General features: G+C 46.4%; 1 protein-coding gene across 2 annotated transcripts in view; it reads right to left on the reverse strand.

Moving 5' to 3' along the window:
* Positions 1-20,962, reverse strand: part of LOC310780282 (methyltransferase-like protein 27) — a 52,158-nt gene that overhangs the window by 21,400 nt on the left and 9,796 nt on the right. For both annotated transcript variants that reach the window (XM_083640841.1, XM_083640842.1), the window contains exon 4: positions 16,830-16,965. In XM_083640841.1, the coding sequence (XP_083496967.1) occupies positions 16,830-16,965 (136 nt within the window). The remainder of the gene's footprint in view (positions 1-16,829; positions 16,966-20,962) is intronic.

The raw sequence follows: 20,962 nt of genomic DNA on the forward strand, positions 1-20,962 counted from the left end.
GGAGCAGGACTTAGCGAAGGGTGAATTGTAATGTCTAATGGCTCTCATGTATAAAAATACAAATACATTTTTCCTATGAGTCAATGCAGCAGCCTAACGTTGTCTTGTCTGTTCATTTAACTAACTTTTTTTTATCAGACAATGCAACGATGACACACCACCTGTCGCTGGATGTATATTAACCTGCTGGAACGACGACAGAACATGAACATTGCAAGTGGCAACTATCATAAATTGCTTTACTACAAACTGCCCTTAACCGTTGGCATGGTGATGGTCACATTACTGGGATCTGCAACACAGATTTGTTGATCCCAATTTTATTTGTTAGGGCAGTGGTTCTCAAATTGGGGTCAGGAGGCTCCCAGGGGGTCATTGAGGATGTTCTAGGGGTCCCCAGCAAAAAAGGGGAATACTGTATTCTTAGGTTTTGAGGAGGTAGGCTACTATTGGAATGGTACTTCAGGTATTGCTAGCCTTTCAATCTAATTGGTATGCTTTTTAAGGCATAGTCACTTTAGATGAGTTCATACAGAATACATATCTAAATACTTTCTAACTACTGTAGCCTACTGGATGAATTAGAAACTGCAGCATGTGCTTAAGAAACTTTATAAGACTATAAAGATCAGGCTCTCCAAGCTTCCTGTCTGTGATGGAAGCTGTCATCAAGGCCGGAGGAGGTCCGTGTTTACAAGATAACAATTAATTTTCTTTATTTTTGTCGTCATTATTATCAACCATTAATCCCCCTGGCATGTTTGTGATTGTGAAAATTTTGATTCAACTGGTAGCCTAATAGCCAAAGTATTCTGGATACCAGTGTAAGGCTCCTTGGTGCAATAAAGTAAAAAAAAAATTTAAGGGGGTGGGTCGGCGTTGAAAGTGGCCAATCATAGAGGGCCAGAGGCCTGCCTTGGTTTCCGCCCACAATTGTCAAAAGTCCAACGCGAGCGTGTAGAAAACACCCAGGGGGGGGGGGGCAACAGCAGTCTGCGCGCTCGCGTTGGAGTTTACTCCAATGCGAGCGCGTAGAACTCGACCACGGGGGCGGAGAGAGAGAGGGTCTGCGCGCGCAGAGCTCAGCAAAATACACGCTGTGCTTTTCTCTCCTCGCTCGGTGCAGTCTTTGTGCGCGCGGGATGTCAGATTGCGCGAGTGTGAGTATGTATTTGCGCGTGTGAAACAATATAATACGCTCGTGCTTATGTTTGATTGAGCTCTCGACTTCTGACATATATGTAATTCCATATGTTGTGGGTCCAGTTCACCTAGACACGAGCTTATCTCTTTTTAGAACCGAACCCATGACATCGTGTGTGTGTGTGTGTGTGTGTTGCTCCCTAAATGCTATTGCATCAGTGATGTCACAATGCCCCCTTGTGTATGTGCCCCATTATGATATCACTGATGACATCATCAGTGTGTGTGTGTGTGTGTGTGTGTGTGTGTGTGTGTGTGTGTGCGCCCCTTATGACATAACTGATCAGTCTTGTCACAATGCCTCCTTGTGTGTGTGCGCCCTTATGATATCACTGATAACATCATCACTGATGACATCATCACATCATGACCTAATTAGTCTAATTTAAAAAATCTGGCTCCGTCAGGTCACCCGCACGGGTGCCCTTTACACACTCTGAAGGTTTCAGCCCAAGCGCACTTAAAACGGCAACTTGAAACAAACAAACATTGCCCACATACTCAATATTTACATACTATACTAGGCTTGGCCGCTCACATGCTCTTATGACATCACTGATGACCACTGCGTGTTGCGGCCTCGCCTGCTCTATGACATCGTAATTAGGGCAATCACCTCATTTAAAAATCCTGCTCCGTCAGGTCACCCGCACAGCCATCACTGCTCCCTATCCCTCTGCTTGCTACCCGGAGCCAATCTTGCACTTGTCTCTTCGAAACTATAGATATGGATTATATGGATATTAAGCTGGTCTCTCAACGCAATCGACAAAATTAATGCGGGGTCCGGGGAACCCCTCCCCCCCTCTGCCCAGACGGGACTTTCGTGCGGGATACGGGAAGACAGCAGCCATTGACCCTAGGCTGCACGTCACAATAAACGAGATGAGCGGGGCAGTGAGTACTCGGACTGTTGCAATTTCTGATCTGAATCGCAAAAATGGATTACTTCTTGGAGATATCACTGCCGCGAGCCAAAGTGTTTAAAATTGAGGACCAGGGACAGACTCGTGTGAGGAATGCTGTTGATCCCTGCTCCTACCGGGGAAAACCCAAACATCTGATTTAATCTGGACTCCCCCCACCTGCTATCGGCCGTCAAAGCCAGTAGCAGCAAAATCTCCAGAAGCCTCGAATGCAACTTGTGCTTCCTGACACCCCCCCCCCCACCCCCTCACATCTGCTGCTTGACTTTTGGTCTGGAAAGATCGAGGCTATCTCCATAGCAACCGCTGTGTATCAGCCAGGAGGGAGCTCAGACTTACAAACACACATACACACATGGACCCTAAAGGACTCATAGGCCAACACACATGGTCACGCATGCACTCCCCCAAACCCCCCCTCCCTCCCTCCCTAAACCCCCCCCCCCCCGCCTTCAGCAACATCCCCCCACTCTTGCAAACCCCCACCCCCCCTTTCGCAACCCCCCCCCCCCTTTTTCTTCTTGTTGTTTGTATGTGTTTTATGTCTGTAATTCCTGTACATATAACAACAAATGTATATGTATTGTATAATATTGAAGTGTGCCTTTATTACTTTTCAAACTAGTAATAATGTTACTAATCTTAATCTGAGTGTTGACGGTAGGGCTGGGCGATATGGCCTCTAAAGAATATTGCGATGTTTTTTGGCTATATCGCGATACACGATATATATCTCGATATTTTTGAAATCTCTCATAAATGCTCAATTTAACCCTTCAGGGTTCATACACATTTTGACCAATGGATTTCCATGACTTTTCCATAAGTTCTTAACCAGTATTTTATGCACACCTGGGGTAAAAAAGAAGAAAGGGCAGATGTAGTGAGCAAAGATGATTTAATATTCCATAGCTCTGACCTAAGCAAATCTGACATCACTGTGAACACAAACAACACTTCTGATATAATATGCTTGTTTTAATAAAGTGTATCACTCAATAGTCAATACAAAAACTCCCCATCTTCCTTACATCAGCTTTTTTCAAAGAACTGGACTCAATAATTCTGTCCTATATTTGGAATTATAAAAATCATAGAATTTCGAAAATTCACTTGCAGAAACCCAAGTCTGAAGGCGGGTTGGCCTTACCAGTGTTTAGGCACTACTACTGGGCTGCCAATGTTAGAGCTCTAATGTTTTGGCGGCAAGGGACCCCTGACAATTTAGCTCTCGGGGCCCCCCTGTGGCTGAAAATGGAGGCCAGCACTATTGTCAACTCTTCTCTGCCAGCAATCTTATTTTCTAAGCTAGAGAGGCCGGGGATTCTTAAGGATTTGGGTTTTGTTGTGAGAAACTCCCTCAGAATTTTAAACCAAGTTAGGAAAGTTGCTGAAAAAGAAGTTTGAGTTGCCCGGCACGGACTGGCTCAGATTCCTACAAATCAGAAACTATGTTCGATCCAGCATTCAGACCTTTGAAGCGCTCCCAAATGAATATGCTCTTTTTGATGTTTTGCTGAGCCCTCCTCACTCCAGGCACCTCATCTCTAGATTTGTGTGTTTATTTGATGATTGTACCATGGCCTCTACTGAGAGGATCAGAGAGGCATGGCAGGAAGAACTTGGTACTGAATTATCTGACATTATATGGGAAAGGAGCCTGTCGGTTGTACAACTCTGCTCAGTTAATAGCAGACATCAGCTGATCCAGTTTAAAGTCACTCACCGTCTCCATTACTCCAAGCATAGGCTACATAAGATATATCCCTCTGTCTCACCGCTATGTGATAGGTGTCAGGGGTCGGAGGGCACATTGTCACATGCTTTTTGGTTCTGCGCTTCACTGTCCGGATTCTGGGCTAAGATATTTGACTGGTACTCGAAGGCTTATAAAATAACCCTTCAGCCCGAAGCAGAACTTGCCATCTTTGGCTGCTCGGAACTCTCTCTGGACTTCCCCACAACTGTGCAGCAATCTCTGACGCAAGGGACAATTGTTGCCAAAAAACTCATCTTGAAAGAATGGAAGTCTTCTACTTCGCCTCCTTTTAAACTGTGGCTGACGGAAATGACCTCTGTTATACGGATGGAGAGGATTAGGTTCCTGAGGACCGCCTCACTGAAGAAATTCTTTGCCATTTGGGGCCCGTTTCTGGCCTACCTTGTTGAGGTTGCGGGAGACGGATGAGCACAAGAATGTACCTCTTGTAAAAATATAAGCACCTTACATAACTGGTAGCACTGAATGTTGAAAATGTGTAGTTATTTTTATTTTTGTGTTTGTTTTTGTTTTTTCCGTTCTGTGTCTGAGCCTGTTTGTCTTGTTCGTATGTTGTTCTGAAAAGCTGAAAAAAAAAAAAAAAAAAAAAAAAATAGTCAATACAAAAAATAATGGCTTTTATAGAAGTCAAGTCAAGTCAAGTCAAGTTTATTTATATAGCCCTAATTCACAAGCATGTCTCAGAGGGCTTCACAGAAAGTATGTCTAGCTAATTCTAGCTAACACACAGTAACAAGAATATACAGAATAAAGATAACATTTGAACAATTGATAATATAGAAAATATAGGAATGAGGGGAGAGCAGAGGAGAGCGCAGGAGAAGGGAGGGGAGGGGGAAGGGAGGGGGAATGTGAGAGAGTGATGGGGTGGGGAGGGTATAGGAGGTGGGGAGGAGCAAGAGGAGAGAGCAGGAGAGGGGAAGGGAGGGGAGGTGTGGGGGGGAAGAGAGCAGGGGGAGGGAGGAGGTGGGGAGAGAATGAGCAATATAGACGGAGGAGAGGGGGGAGGTGGGGAGAAGATAGGAATGTGGAGGAGGAGAGAAGGAGAGATGGGGGTGCAGGGGAGGGAGAGCCAGGGTAGAGAAGCAGGGGGAGCGTCCCACATCCCCCCCCCCCCCAGAGAGGACAGAGAGGAGGAGAGAACAGAGAAGGAGAGGTGGGAGGGTGCAGGGGAAGGAGTGCAGGGGGAGAGGAGGAGAGAACAGAGAAGGAGAGGTGGGAGGGTGCAGGGGGAACGCGGGAGGAGGAGGCGGGGGAGGGAACAGACCTCTCCGCCCCCTCCTCCCCCCCCCCCCCCGAGAGGACAGAGGGGAGGAGAGAGCAGAGAAGGAGAGGTGGGGGTGTGCAGGGGAAGGAGTGCAGGGGGAATGTGAGAGAGGGGAGAGGACAGGGAGGAGGAGAGAACAGAGAAGGAGAGGTGGGAGGGTGCAGGGGAGGGAGAGCAGGGGGAACGTGGGAAGGGGCGGCGGGGGAGGGAAGAGCATGGAAGGAGAGGGTGCGGGGGGGGGGGGGAGTGGGAAATGTGGGAGAGTGGGGAACAGGAGGGGGAAGAAGGGAAAGGAGCGGGGGAAAGAGAAAGAGAGGGGGGGGGGGAAGATCAGACAACTGACTACTCTAAGCATTAACCAGAGCTAACTGGGACATAGTATCTAGCTAGACTACAGCCTAATCTGGCCTATCCTACTCTGCTCTAGTCTGATCTTTGCCTGAACACTAACAGGTCAGCCTTAGGCTGTAGCTAATCTATCGCCTACCTAAACTGTTCTAAACCAACCGGCAGCCCTCGACCAGTGATGAAGAGCACCGATGCCCCCCGCCCCGGCCCCCCCCCCCCCCCCACATAAGGCGTGGGAGAGAAGGCCGGGCCGGGACACAGCGGCGTCCCCACACCCCCAGTGAACGCAAGAAAACCTTTCCACCAAATGGATTGCCCCAGTGACTTGGCTTGGCTGAGGAGGAACCTTGTGAGGTCGTTGTGCTACAGGGGCCCAGCAATGGTCGCCTGGGTAAGCCCACCCCCCACGCGACCCGCTCCCAGACCCGCCCCCAGCTAGTGACTGGGAACTGGGAGAGCAGGCCACGCAGGCCACGCGGGCCCACCCAGGCAGTGGACCCAGCGGCGGACCCCCATCCGGGGACTCCCCTCCGAGACAGGCCGAGAGATGCCGGGCTAAACCATGAACAGAGTTTTCCGGCATTGAAACTCTGTAAATGGTTTATTATGGAAATAAAATGTACAAGAGAACAGAAAATTGAAAATGTAAAAAAGAGTCCAACAGAGGGATATAAAAATGTAGTTTTTAAATTATCCTAGAATCAGGGAAGGGAGTTGAAAATGTAAAAAGTAGAGTCCAAAGGAAATAGAAAATGTAGTCTTTAAGTGTCCGTAGGTTTAGAGAATACTAGCTAAGAGGAGGGGAGGGGAGGATAAGAGTCGGAGGTGGTGATTAAGGGGAGGGGAGGATAGGAGTTGGAGGTGATGAGGCCGGGGGGGGGGGGGGGGGGGGTCCCCCCCTTCCCTTAGGCAGGCAGGTGACCAGGATGATGAGGATAGGGGTCGGTGGTGGTGAAGAGCCCGGGGTGTCAGACAGTAGAAGGAGTAGCGGGTAGATGGCCTAGAGTGACGACAGGTGGCTAGGGCGATGACGGCCAGACCTAGGGCTGCAGCGGCGGGGGTGTACGTCAGGCCAATGAAGGACACCTGAGGGGGAGAGAGAGAAGAGAGCGGGGGAATCTGCGCAGAGGTGGAACTAACTCTATAGACAACAATAAAATTAGGTCAAAGCAAAATTTATTAGGATTTTTTATTTTTATTTTTTTGGGATGACTAATACTATACTGGTAATTCAGGTCTAAGTACCACCTAACACCACTGTCAATGATTCAGCCCTGTTGATGCGGACCGTTAATCATGACCTACAACAAACAAAACTAAATTAGGTCAGGTCTAAGTTTATACTGATACTGCTGGCTTGTGATTGCCCGCTCAGCAGTTCAGGACTAAGTTTATTCACCAGCTATTAGATTTTGTATCTAAGCTACTGGGTCGACTGATGCCATATTATTAAATTAGGTCAAGTATAAGTTTATAATGATATTGCTGGCTTGAGACAGCCCGCTCAGCAATTCAGGATTGTATGTACTCAAGAGCTAATAAATATTTCTAGAGAATGACATCATCAAACACAACTATCAAGCACAACCAAATGATTGGGAGAATAAATGGGTTTTGAGTCTAGTTTTGAAGATTTCAATGGAGCCAGCTTCCCTAACTGACAGAGGAAGCTGGTTCCAGAGATGTGGAGCACGGTAAGAAAATGCTCTGCTACCTGCTGATTTTTTCTTAATTTTAGGGACGGTAAGATAATTACCGTCCTGTGAGCGGAGAGTACGCGTGGGAACATAGGGAATGATTAGCTCAGATAAGTACGGAGGTGCGAGCCCATGCAAAGATTTATAGGTTAACAGAAGCACCTTAAAGTCTGATCTGGCCTGAATTGGGAGCCAGTGGAGGGAGATTAAGACCGGAGTTATATGATCAAACTTCTTAGTTCTAGTTAGAATTCTAGCAGCGGCGTTTTGCACGAGTTGTAATTTATTTGTGCTACAAAGTGGAAGGCCAGAGAATAAGACGTTACAGTAGTCGAGTCTAGATGAAACAAAGGCGTGTATTAAGGTTTCGGCATCCATTGCATTTAGCAAGGGACGGATCTTTGAAATATTGCGGAGATGAAAGAAAGCTATTTTAGTGATATCCTTAATGTGAGCATCGAATGACAGAGTAGGATCAAAGGTAACACCTAGGTTTTTCACCTTTGAGTTTGGAGTAATTACGCAGTTCTCAATGTTCAGACTAAGATCAGTGAGAAATGGAAGTTGGGTTTTTGGGCCAACAACTAGTAGTTCAGTTTTGTTTTAGGAGGCTCTTGCAGCGGAGAGCATACATTTGTATTTTAGTAGGCTATCACTCCAAGCTAGTCGAAAGACTTCAAGCTTGGATGATCGTCATTTACGTTCTAGTTTTCTGCATATTAATTTTTGTGCGCGTGTATCGTCAGTATACCAAGGCGAGGTTTTTTAGGGCGACGGATTTTAGTACGTAGAGGTGCGATAGAATCCAGCGAGGCGAGTAAGATTGAATTAAATTGATTTGTGAATTCATTAATGGAGTCGATCCGCTCTGGGAGAGAGGAAAGCGGCCCCGATAACAAATCAGCGAGTTCAGTGGGAGTAGAACTATCGATACGCCGGGCGGTGTAGGTATCGGCTAGGTTTGATTGCCGGAGGGGCAGGTCTATTTTAAATTTAATGAGATAATGATCTGACAGTGCTGGAGGGTATATCATGACTGACAGATCTGAGACGTTAATCCCACGAGCGAGGACGAGATCAAGCGTGTTGCCGTTAGAGTGCGTTTGTTCATGAACCAGCTGAGCAAAGCCAAGGGTGTCGACTAAAGATAGAAAGGCTTTGCAGAGTGGGTCAGCTTTACGGTTAACATGAATATTGAAATCGCCAATGATAAGGATACTATCCGTGCGGGTTACGAGGTCAGAGAGAAAATTGGAAAATTCATCAAGAAAAGATGAATAGGGCCCAGGTGGGCGGTAGAGCATAACTAGGTAGAAGGCTCCGAGGCCAGCTATATTAGAGTGTCTCATAGTAAGTATCTCACAAGATAGGAGCTTATACTTTTGATCCTGCAAAAGACCTAGATTTGAGTTATAAATTAGGCCAACGCCCCCACCATTTCTTGACATTCTGGCAACATGCGAATTGTCAAAGTTAGGGGGGTATTGGTCTGTAGTTAGTTGGTCTGTATTGGATAGACTAAGTTAATTAAACTAGCAGACTCCATAACCGCACAGGTAGAACTAACAGGCTGTCTAGCAGCCTGTGGCCCTGCATGTTGTGGGTGAAACTGTCAATCAAGGATAGCAGTCTGGGTTTGCCGTAGGCAACTATCCAGGTTTTTTGATAAAGTGCTGGCGCCCAATGGGGTAGGGTGGATGCCATCCATCTTAAGCATGCCAGTCATGCCTCTAAAGGAGGGCCAGTTATCTGAGAATAGGTAGCCCTTATCAGCACAGTGTTTGGCCAGCCAGTTGTTGAGCCAAAACAGCCTGCTAAAAATGTCAGAGTTAAGTGTGACAGGGAGGGGACCAGAGACAATTAATGGATGCCGACTCATCTTGCTAGCAAAAGCACAGGTCCTAGTTATGCTGTGCTTTGTGATCTCCGATTGTTTAAACCTAGCATTGTTGGTGCCAACATGTAGTATGATGTTGTCATGGGTAGCCTGGGTAATTGTCTGTCTATGGCTGTTTGTTAGCACCCTAAGAGTAGCTTCAATGTCGGGTACTCTGGCCCCGGGCAGACAAACTATCTCGGCTGGTGTGTTAAGCTTGATATTGCGGGTTATAGAGTCTCCAATCAATAGAATAGAGGGTTTAATATTGTCGGGCGGAGCGGACGACGCAGCATGCTGAACAGGAGAGTTAGCAAGCGGCGTGAATCTATTCCAAATCTCAACCGAAGTGGTTTGTTGGGAAACGGGCTGCACAGCGGCGGGCTGTGCACGTTTAACGCCACGGCAGCGTGATACAACTGTAAACCCATCATCCACAGACTGTGGGACCAACGAGACATTGGCCGGGTTGTTCTGGTCGTGCTGCGGGCTAGCATTAACGGGGGCACCAGCTGGACCGCAGCTAGCATCCTCGCTTAATTCACAATGCACATCAGCTACTGAGGTACATTGTAAATGATCAGGGAAGCCGGTCTGGTTAAGTGTAACAAGACTATCATTAGGCGACTGGCGTTTATCGTTCTCTAGTTGGGAAACACGATTTTCTAATAGATTAATCATATCTAAGAGAGAGTGGATAGTAAGAGTTGGATCGATCTTACCCGATTCGGGAGGGGGATGGCTGGCGTTGGCCATGTTAGGAGCGTGTCGTAGTGCTGCGGCCAGAAGCAGCTCACGCCGTTGCGGTGCCCGGGGACCTGAGGCCTTGGGAGCAGAGGCTGGTAGCCTAGGTTGACGCCGGACCAGTCCGGGCCAGTCCGGGGACCTGAGGCCATTGGGAGCAGAGGCTGGTAGCCTAGGTTGACGCCGGACCAGTCGCTCGGATGTTGTGGCTAGCTGTTGCGCGATGAGGGCCCGGGCTACTGAGGGAGTTGGTGTTGAAGTAGCATCAGGCAGCTGCTTGAAGAAAACTTCATCATCCGAAGGAAATGAGCGTGATTCCACGGATCCACTAAGCGTCGTCATATGGAATAGTCCCGTAGCATGGTGATTATCCGGGGGGGAGAGCGAGGGCATTGTAAACAGTTTAGCGTTAGCTGCTAGCTGGTGGCTAGCAGCTCTTGTTTACGTTAGCCTAGCAGGCGGCTAGGCTAACGTTTAGCGATAGAACGGTTGTTTCAGATGTCCGCGGAATGAGAGGGAAGAGTTATTGAGTAGCGCAGGCAGAGAAAAGATAAGATAGGAAAAGGTAGGCGAGGAATTGGCAAAATAAGTCGTAATAGGCAGAGCTGAAAAACACCGGTATCACACAGCGTCGCAGCGTTGTGACGTCACACACTGAGAAAACCGAAAGCCTAGCTGCTTAGTCTGCAGATAAAACATAAAAAATTAAATTTAGACTCTTATTGGCATGACGGCAACATAAGCTGTGAATTTTGCATTGGGGCCAGTTCTATAGTGAGGCATGGAAAGCCTCACTATACGCCATCATATGTGTTGTTTCACTTTTGACTGAAAAATGATGCCTCTAGTTCTAGTCTAGATTAAAGAAAATACACGTAGCCTATGTGATGTTCACTTGCGCATTCGTTTTCCTTAATAGATCATGAGCGCCCCGCAGCTAGCTAGCTACGTTAGCTTGCATGTAACGTTAGCGTTAGTTCCTTTTGGAGACACAAACCCTGGACGTTTCATTTTGAGTAGGCTAATGCATGAGGTTCTCTATGGTTTACGCCAGCTCTGGGAGTATGAAATGCTTTAAATGCGGGGGTTTTGGTCACAACAAGCTTGTGGAGCGCTGCCCTGCAACTAGGTAGCCTAACCAGCTAGCTAACGTTAGCCCCGTTAGTCATCATCACAACAGCTAACGTTAACGCCAAAACAAATCCGCTGCCTCCTCCCCATGTTTGGTTTAGCATAACGCCAGCTCAGACTTTCCCCTAATCTCAGAAACCTTGCGGGACATGTATTGCAAATTGCAATAGTGGTTGTTTTGTTATAATTTGAAACTGTCAACAGCCACACTGCGGGCGGCCATGTTTCGCCAGTCTATGGTGCGGACGCGTGATTTCGAATCGCACATAGGTTAAGGACGGGTGTGTCTGACGCGGTTTGACGCGTTTGACGTATCCATGTGATTCCCCCTCCCTTTTGAGTGTGACATGAGCTCTCCCTTGAGAGGGAGAGCTGACAAGAGGAAACGTGAAGCGAGTCATGCCGGCGGCTTAAGTTATAAACAATGCGTGACAATTATACTCGAATGTTCGCGATATAGTCATTTCTACATCTCACGTGGCACAAGCCGCGATACATCGAGTATATTCGATATATCGCCCAGCCCTAGTTGACGGTGACACCCATCCGTGTTTCATGTCTGTCTCTTTTATGTTTTATGTTCAGAGGACCGCAATGGAAATAAGCCTTGGGCTTTATTGTGTTTTTATCCTCGGTGATTGTCTGTTTTTGTATTTGTGCCCTGTTTTGTTGACATCACCAAATAAAGTCAATCAATCAATCAACTATTGCTGCCTTCCAGACAACTCTGACCTTTGGATTTTCTGACCTCCTACTAGAAAAAGTGCACTGGAATGCCACTCAAAGTGGGAGCTCCGACTGGAAAACTGGGACAAAAAAATCTACCCCCACTATGCTGGGAATCAGTTGTCTGATGTCACACAACAATGGCCGTATGTAGTCCAAAGTATGAAGTGCCAAAATAAAATGTATAATGGAATCTGTTTCTTTATGTCGTTGCCGCTCCTCATTTTTGTTTAAATATGCAAGAAGGGTGCTCCGCTCCTTATTAAGCTGTCTTGCTATTTGCCAAACAAAAGCAAAAGTTTGTCATAGTCCGCCATGTTTCTTGCTTGAGTTTTGCCTTTGTGCACTGGAATGCTTTGAAAGTGGGGGTGGGAATTTTCCACTGGGAAACACCCACATCCCAGGTGTCTGGAAGGCAGCACCCACCCCTAGAGTCTACTGTACCAGTCTGTGAGAGTTGATATGAGTCTATTGTACCAGTCTGTCAGAGTTGATATGAGTCTACTGTACCAGTCTGAGAGTTAATATGAGTCTACTGTACCAGTCTGTGACAGTTAATATGAGTCTACTGTAGCAGTCTGTGAGAGTTAATATGAGTCTACTGTACCAGTCTGTGAGAGTTGATATGAGTCTACTGTACCAGTCTGTGAGAGTTAATATGAGTCTACTGTACCAGTCTGTGAGAGTTGATATGAGTCTACTGTACAAGTCTGAGAGTTAATATGAGTCTACTGTACCAGTCTGAGAGAGTTAATATGAGTCTACTGTACCAGTCTGTGAGAGTTAATATGAGTCTACTGTACCAGTCTGTGAGAGTTGATATGAGTCTACTGTACCAGTCTGTGACAGTTAATATGAGTCTACTGTACCAGTCTGAGAGAGTTGATATGAGTCTACTGTACAAATCTGAGAGTTAATATGAGTCTACTGTACCAGTCTGAGAGAGTTAATATGAGTCTACTATACCAGTCTGTGAGAGTTGATATGAGTCTACTGTACCAGTCTGTGAGAGTTGATGAGTCTACTGTACCAGTCTGTGAGAGTTAATATGAGTCTACTGTACCAGTCTGTGAGAGTTGATATGAGTCTACTGTACCAGTCTGTGACAGTTAATATGAGTCTACTGTACCAGTCTGAGAGAGTTGATATGAGTCTACTGTACAAGTCTGAGAGTTAATATGAGTCTACTGTACCAGTCTGAGAGAGTTAATATGAGTCTACTGTACCAGTCTGTGACAGTTAATATGAGTCTACTGTACCAGTCTGTGAGAGTTGATATGACTCTACTGTACCAGTCTGTGAGAGTTGATATGACTCTACTGTACCAGTCTGTGAGAGTTAATATGAGTCTACTGTACCAGCTGGACACCCTTCTCTCTTTCTTTCCTGAGGATGGTACTCCACTCATCCTGCTGGGTGATTTCAACATCCAGCCAGTAACCTTAAATTCTCTCCCTTTCCTTAACTTCTTCTCATCCTTTGACCTCTACCCAGTGGCGGACTGCATAATCGGGCACGTCGGGCAAATGCCCGGTGGCCTGGCCTGGCCTGCCAAAAAAAAAAAAAAAAAAAAAAAAATTTTTTTTTTTTTTTTTGCAAGCCAGGCCAGGCCACTCACTGAACAGCAGGCCAGGCGCCGCCTACTGGTTTACTAGTGGTTTTATTACTTTATTCAGGTTTAAAGTGGGTGCATCTCATTGTAAAATTGGACTTGGCCCAAATTGGGCTTCAAACGGCCCAAATCGGGCTTCAAACAGCCCAAATCTGGCTTTAAACGACCCAAATCTGGCTTCAAACGGCCCAAATCTGGCTTCAAACGGCCCAAATTGAGCTTCAAACGCCCCAAATTTTCCGCCGGCGCCCTTCGGACGCCGGCACGCGCATCGGCCCGTATCGGCCTGGCCTGCTTGGTATCTAATGCCCGGCCTGAATTATGATCCCAGTCCGCCCCTGCCTCTACCTCTCTCAATCTCCTCCTACTCACAAAGCAGGGAATGTGCTTGACCTGGTCTTCACCAGATCCTGCTTCACCTTTAACCTCACTGTGACCCCTCTTCCTGTATCTGACCACCACTTTATCACCTTCTCTCTTCCCATCCCCATCCCCTCCTCCCACCCATCACCCCCTCACTCTATCACCACCCGACGCCACCTAAAAACTCTCTCACCTGACTCCCTCTCTTCTACCGTCCTCTCCTTGCTTCCCTCAGCCGAGCAGTTTGCTCTCCTGTCCACTGACGAGGCTTACACCGCTCTTCTATCCTCTCTCTCCTCTGCTCTTGATTCTCTCTGCCATCTCACCACTAAACCTGCCCGATCCTCTCCCCCTGCTCCCTGGCTAACCGAAACTCTGCGAACTCATCGAACAGAGCTTCGGGCAGCTGAGAGAAAATGGAGAAAATCACACCACCCTGAAGACCTCTCTTCCTACCATCTTATCCACTCCAACTTCACCTCTGCTGTCTCCAAAGCAAAAACCTCCTTCTTCATCTCTGAAATCCAGTCCTCTGCATCCAACCCCAGTAAACTGTTCTCCACCTTCTCTACGCTCCTCAACCCTCCCCCCCCCCTCCCTCCTCCCTCTCTGCTGATGATTTTGTAACCTTCTTTACTAAAAAGGTGGATGACATCAGCTCCTCCTTCCATCCTCCAGGCACCCTCACTAACACTCCCGACTCCAATCCTGCTCCTCGGCCCGCTGTCCCTGGATTTCCTTCCTTCTCCCCCCTCTCTCCCGATGAGGTGCTTAAACTCATCAGCTCGAACCGAGCCACTTACTGCCCCCTCGATCCCATCCCTTCCTCTCTCCTCCAAACCATCTCACCGGACATATCTCCCTTCCTCACTACCTTCATAAACTCCTCTCTGTCCTCTGGTCTTGTTCCGCCTGCTCTAAAGGCTGCAAGAGTCAAGCCTCTGCTAAAGAAACCCTCCCTTGACCCTACTGCTATTCAGAACTACAGACCTGTCTCTCTTCTCTCATTCCTTTCCAAAACCCTTGAACGAGCAGCGTCCGAACAACTTTCTCTCTATCTCTCCCAGAATGACCTCTTGGACCCTCTGCAGTCCGGTTTCAAGGCTTCTCACTCCACTGAGACAGCTCTTCTTGCTGTCACAGAGGCCCTTCACACTGCTAAGGCCTCATCCCTCTCCTCTGTCCTTGTCCTCCTTGACCTGTCTGCTGCCTTCGATACAGTCAATCACCAAATCCTTCTTTCCACTCTGTCTGACCTCGGCATTTCAGGTTCTGCACTCTCCTGGTTTGCTTCCTATCTCTCGAACCGCTCATACCAGGTCTTATGGAGAGGGTCCGTCTCCAGATCCTGCCCTCTTACCACTGGTGTTCCCCAGGGCTCAGTCCTGGGGCCCTTACTTTTTCTTCTCTATATCAGATCTCTTGCCTATCTGTGATCTCTTCTCATGGCTTCTCTTATCACTGCTATGCTGATGACACCCAACTTTTCCTTTCCTTCCCCCCCTCCGACACTCAAATCGAGGCTCGCATCTCTGCATGTCTCAAGGACATTGGCGACTGGATGTCTGCCCACCACCTCAAGCTCAACCTTGGTAAGACAGAGCTACTCTTCCTCCCAGGGAAAGACTGTCCTCTCACAGATCTCTCCATCTCCATCGACAACACCACTGTACTGCCCTCCCAAACAGCTAAGAACCTTGGGGTGATCCTCGACAACCAGCTGTCTTGCTCTGCCAACATAGCTGCGACAGCACGCTCCTGTAGGTTCTCCCTCTACAACATCCGCAAAATCCGTCCCTTCCTCACAAGAGAAGTGACTCAACTCCTGGTCCAGTCACTTATCGTCCCTCGCCTGGACTACTGCAACGTGCTCCTGGCTGGCCTACCTGCCACCGACATCCGACCGCTTCAGCTCATTCAGAACGCTGCAGCCCGTCTGGTATTCAACCAACCCAAATTCTCTCATGTCACTCCCCTCTTCCGGGACCTCCACTGGCTTCCCATCTCAGCTCGCATCAAATTCAAGACACTGGTACTGGCCTACAGGGCAGTACACCAGTCAGCTCCCCTGTACCTGCAATCTATGGTCAGGTTCCAAACCTCTCACCGCTCCCTTCGCTCCTCCACCAGTGCAGGGCGCCTCGCTCCTCCTTCGCTACGGGCGCTCAAAAGTCGCTCATCCCGATCTCGACTCTTCTCCTCCCTGGCACCCCAATGGTGGAACGAGCTGCCACCTTCGGTCAGGACTGCTGAATCACTGCCGATCTTTCGGAAAAGACTAAAGACTCACCTTTTCAGGCTCCACCTGGGCCCTTCTTGATCTAACTTCTTTCTCTCTCTTCTTTCTCTCTCTTTAAAAAAAAAAAAAAAAAAAAAATCCTAAACTAAAACTCGTACCACTGTTCCTTCAGGATTTGTAGTTGTCATAGACTGTGCTCCATAGTTGATTGCTCTATTGCTGACAAAAAGTGTGTTATTGTAAGTCGCTTTGGATAAAAGCGTCTGCCAAATGACGTAATGTAATGTAATGTACCAGTCTGTGACAGTTAATATGAGTCTACTGTACCAGTCTGTGACAGTTAATATGAGTCTACTGTACCAGTCTGTGACAGTTAATATGAGTCTACTGTACCAGTCTGTGAGAGTTAATATGAGTCTACTGTACCAGTCTGTGAGAGTTAATATGAGTCTACTGTACCAGCCTGTTAGAGTTGATATGACTCTACTGTACCAGTCTGTGAGAGTTAATATGAGTCTACTGTACCAGTCTGTGAGTTAATATGAGTCTACTGTACCAGTCTGTGAGAGTTAATATTAGTCTACTGTACCAGTCTGTGAGAGTTGATATGACTCTACTGTACCAGTCTGTGAGAGTTGATATGACTCTACTGTACCAGTCTGTGAGAGTTGATATTAGTCTACTGTACCAGTCTGTGAGAGTTAATATGAGTCTACTGTACCAGTCTGTGAGTTAATATGAGTCTACTGTACCAGTCTGTGAGAGTTAATATGAGTCTACTGTACCAGCCTGTGAGAGTTGATATGACTCTACTGTACCAGTCTGTGAGAGTTGATATGAGTCTACTGTACCAGTCTGTGAGAGTTGATATGACTCTACTGTACCAGTCTGTGAGAGTTGATATGAGTCTACTGTACCAGTCTGTGTAGGCAGCGGTTGGGTTCCCAGTAAGGCCAGTCGGAGGTCCTGGTAGAGGCCCGTCTTAGCAGCCTGCTCCAACATGCCTTTACTACCGTCCACTCCCACAAAGTGTCTGAAGCCCAGTTCACTCATCTACACACAACACACAAACACACATCACATTAACACACATCAAATACACACAGCACCCAAACACATCACATGAACAGACATCATCTACACACAGCACACAAACACAGATCACATGAACACACATAAAATACACACAGCACACAAACACACATCACATTAACACACATCATCTACACACAGCACACAAACACATCACATGAACACACATCTACACACATCACACAAACACACATCACATTAACACACATCTACACACAGCACACAAACACATCACATTAACACACATCATCTACACACAGCACACAAACACATCACATGAACACACATCATCTACACACAGCACACAAACACATCACATGAACACACATCTACACACAGCACACAAACACATCACATGAACACACATCTACACACAGCACACAAACACAGATCACATCACATGAACACACATCATCTACACACAGCACACAAACACATCACATGAACACACATCATCTACACACATCACATTAACACACATCAAATACACACAGCACCCAAACACATAACATTAACACACATCATCTACACACAAACACATCACATTAACACACATCATCAACACAAAACACACAAACACATCACTTTAACACACATGATCTATACACAACACACAAACACATCACATTAACACACATCATCTACACACAGCACACAAACGCACAACCACATTAACACACATGATCTATACAAAACACACAAACACATCACTTTAACACACATGATCTATACACAACACACAAACACATCACATTAACACACATCATCTACACACAGCACACAAACGCACAACCACATTAACACACATGATCTATACAAAACACACAAACACATCACATTACACATCATCTACACGCAGCACCCAAACACATCACATTACAGTAACACACATGATCTATACACAACACACAAACACATCAAGTCAAGTCAAGTTTATTTGTATAGCATAGCCACATTTCATACACAGAGGCAATTCAAAGTGCTTCACATAAAATGGATGACAGAAGAAAATAAAAGAATAAAAGAATAGGATAAAATAATCATTTAAAAGCATCACAACCAAACTTTGAAAAAGAGCATAAAAAGTGCATTAAGCGACAAGCGTAGTACCGTAAATTCCGGACTATAAGGCGCACCGGTATATAAGCCGCGGGACCAAAATTGACTATTTTTTTCTTATATAAGCCGCACCGGTCTATAAGCCGCGGGTGTTTTGATGTTTAATTACCATATGAAAGGGTTCGTGCACAGAGAGGAATGTCGGGAAAGAGATGGCTGTTTGGGGAAGCTCCCATTTATTAACATTTCAACAAAACAAAACAAAAGTCAGGTCACTAATCCCCAGACAAAATCACACAACAATAGGCTATATGTGCAGCAAACCTGTAACCAGAGAAGTCAAGTCACTAATCCTCGTCTTCCTCTTCTTCCTGCGTACTGAAACCACCAAAGTCCTCATCTTCAGTGTCGGAAACGAACAGGTTCAGGGTGGCTTCGTCAACCACTCTCCTCTCTCCTTCATTGTCACTCAAAACCAACGAACTCCTCTTCGTCACTGTCGGCATCGAACAGCCTCTGAAGCCTCTGACGGCCCTCAGCGCCAGCTGTGGCGGCGTCATCCTCTTCATCCCGCAGCAGTCCAGCGTTTTGGAACCCGTTGGTGATTGTGGATGCTTTTATGACCTCTGAAGGACTTTTTGGTCTTCTTGCACTGAGACAGTTCCTCCTGCTGCACCGTCCAACGCCTCACCATTGACTCATCGATGCCCAGGTTACGCGCGGCTGCTCTGTTTCCCTCTTTTAATGCGAGATTGACTGCTTTCAACTTGAAAGCTGCGTCGTGTGAATTTCTGCGTACCTTCCCCATGGTAAGTGAGAGTGTTGCTTCTACTGCTCGTCTTGTTGTGAATATTCCTTGATCTTCCTTTGTGTGAATTCGCCGAAGTTTGTGATTTTCTCCTGGTAGTCGGGGGAGGGAGTTGATGGCCGAGTGGCCGTTTGCTTACCGTAATTACCATATGTAAGTGGTCACGCACAGAGGGGATTGTCGGGAAAGAGATGGCTGTTTGAGGAAGCTCCCATTTACCGTATTACCGTAACATTTCAACAAAACAACATAACACAACACCACCGTTGTTTATTTTTACAGTGCACACAGTGTCCGCGGTGTGGTGAAAAGAGGGCAAGAGAGGAAATTAAAACAGAAGTGGATTTATAGTTAGAAAGAGTGCTAAAAAAGAGAGATTTTATTTGTATTTTTTTTTTTTTTTCTGAAAAAATCCATAGATAAGCCGCACCGTTATATAAGCCGCAGGGGCCAAAAAACGGGAAAAAAGCCGCGGCTTATAGTCCGGAATTTACGGTAGTTGCAAAAATAGCTAAAAACTTACAGAGGACTTGAAACATCATTGGGTTTGCATAAACTCAGATAATATTTGCTCAGTTGGTAGATCATGGCTATATAAGAAAACATGTTTAATGACTTAGTTTTCTTGTAATAGTATACCTTTTAAACCTATAATTGTATACCTCCTTTCGCAGAACCCAGTCCTGGATAAAATGTTATTTATCTTTCTTTAAACTGCAGTTTTATGCAAAGTATGTCATGAGTGGCTACATCAACACATCAACTGCACCCCAGAGAGCAGTGCTCGATAACTTCCGTTACTGGTGCCCGTCGACAACCAGGCCGGTTTATTTCTCTAAACCTTGCACAAAAAGAGATACGGCTACATCAACGTATAGACGATACGGCTACATCCACATATCGCCACGAGTGGCTACATCAACACATCGTTTAATCGCCCTCCAGGCCCCAGTTTTTTAGCCCTCCAGGCCCCAGTTTTTTAGGAGCATTTACAATCCTCTGTGTTTTAAATCAATTGTATAACAATAATAGTTGGACTCTAACCTTTATAGCCCACACACATCTTCATTGTCAGCAGTTGAAAGCGACGCAAACATAAAAGTCTTTAGTGCTTCACATAAAATGGTTGACACAAGAAAAGAAAATAGCGTCTAAAAACTTATAGAGGACTTGAGACATCAATGGGTTTGCATAAAATCAGATAATATTTGCTCAATTGGTAGAATAAATGAATTTATCATATATATATTTATCATATAATATATTTATTATAATAATCAATAAATCAATCAACTGGTGCCCATCGACAACCAGGCCGGTTTATTTCTCTAAACCTTGCACAAAATAGAGATACGGCTACATCAACGTATGTACGATACGGTTACATCCACATATCGCCACGAGTGGCGCATCAACACATCGTTTAATCGTCCTCCAGGCCCCAGTTTTTTAGCAACATTTTGTCAGCAGTTAAAAGCGACGGTAAACATAAAAGTCTTTAGTCTATTTTTAAAAGTAAGTAAAGTTGGGGCAGATCTGAGGTCTTCAGGCAGTTTGTTCCATCTAACAGGAGCATAGTGGGTGAATGCGGCCTTCCCATGATTTGATTTGATCCTAGGGACAGTTAATAAACCGGACCCTGCTGACCTGAGAGGTCTAGACGGTTCGTAGCGTGGGAGCAATTCAGCGATGTATTTTGGGCCTAGGCCGTTAAGTTATTTGTAGACTAGTAACAGGATTTTAAAATCTATTCTATGACACACTGGCAACCAGTGTAAGGACCTAAGAACTGGAGTAATATGATCAGATTTCTTAGGGCCCTATCTTCCCAACGGCGGTAATTTTGCGCTAGCACCCGTTTTGCGCTGGAATAGCGCTGCGCAAAGCCCTAATTGTGGGCGTGTCGGCCCACTGCGCTTCACGTCATCTCGGTGCACATCTCCATATAGGCGTGTTTATGCCCAAAAGCATTGTGGAGGTGTGGCCATGCCCATAAAACCACAGCGTCACGTCAGCAGCTTCCTCCTCACTGAGAGTAGACTCAGTTCTCAGTCTCTATCCGCTTCGGGACTAGAGTGAGAGAGAGAAAGA

Source organism: Poromitra crassiceps (assembly GCF_964638095.1).
Source record: "Poromitra crassiceps genome assembly, chromosome: 1".
Classification (NCBI taxonomy): domain Eukaryota; kingdom Metazoa; phylum Chordata; class Actinopteri; order Beryciformes; family Melamphaidae; genus Poromitra; species Poromitra crassiceps.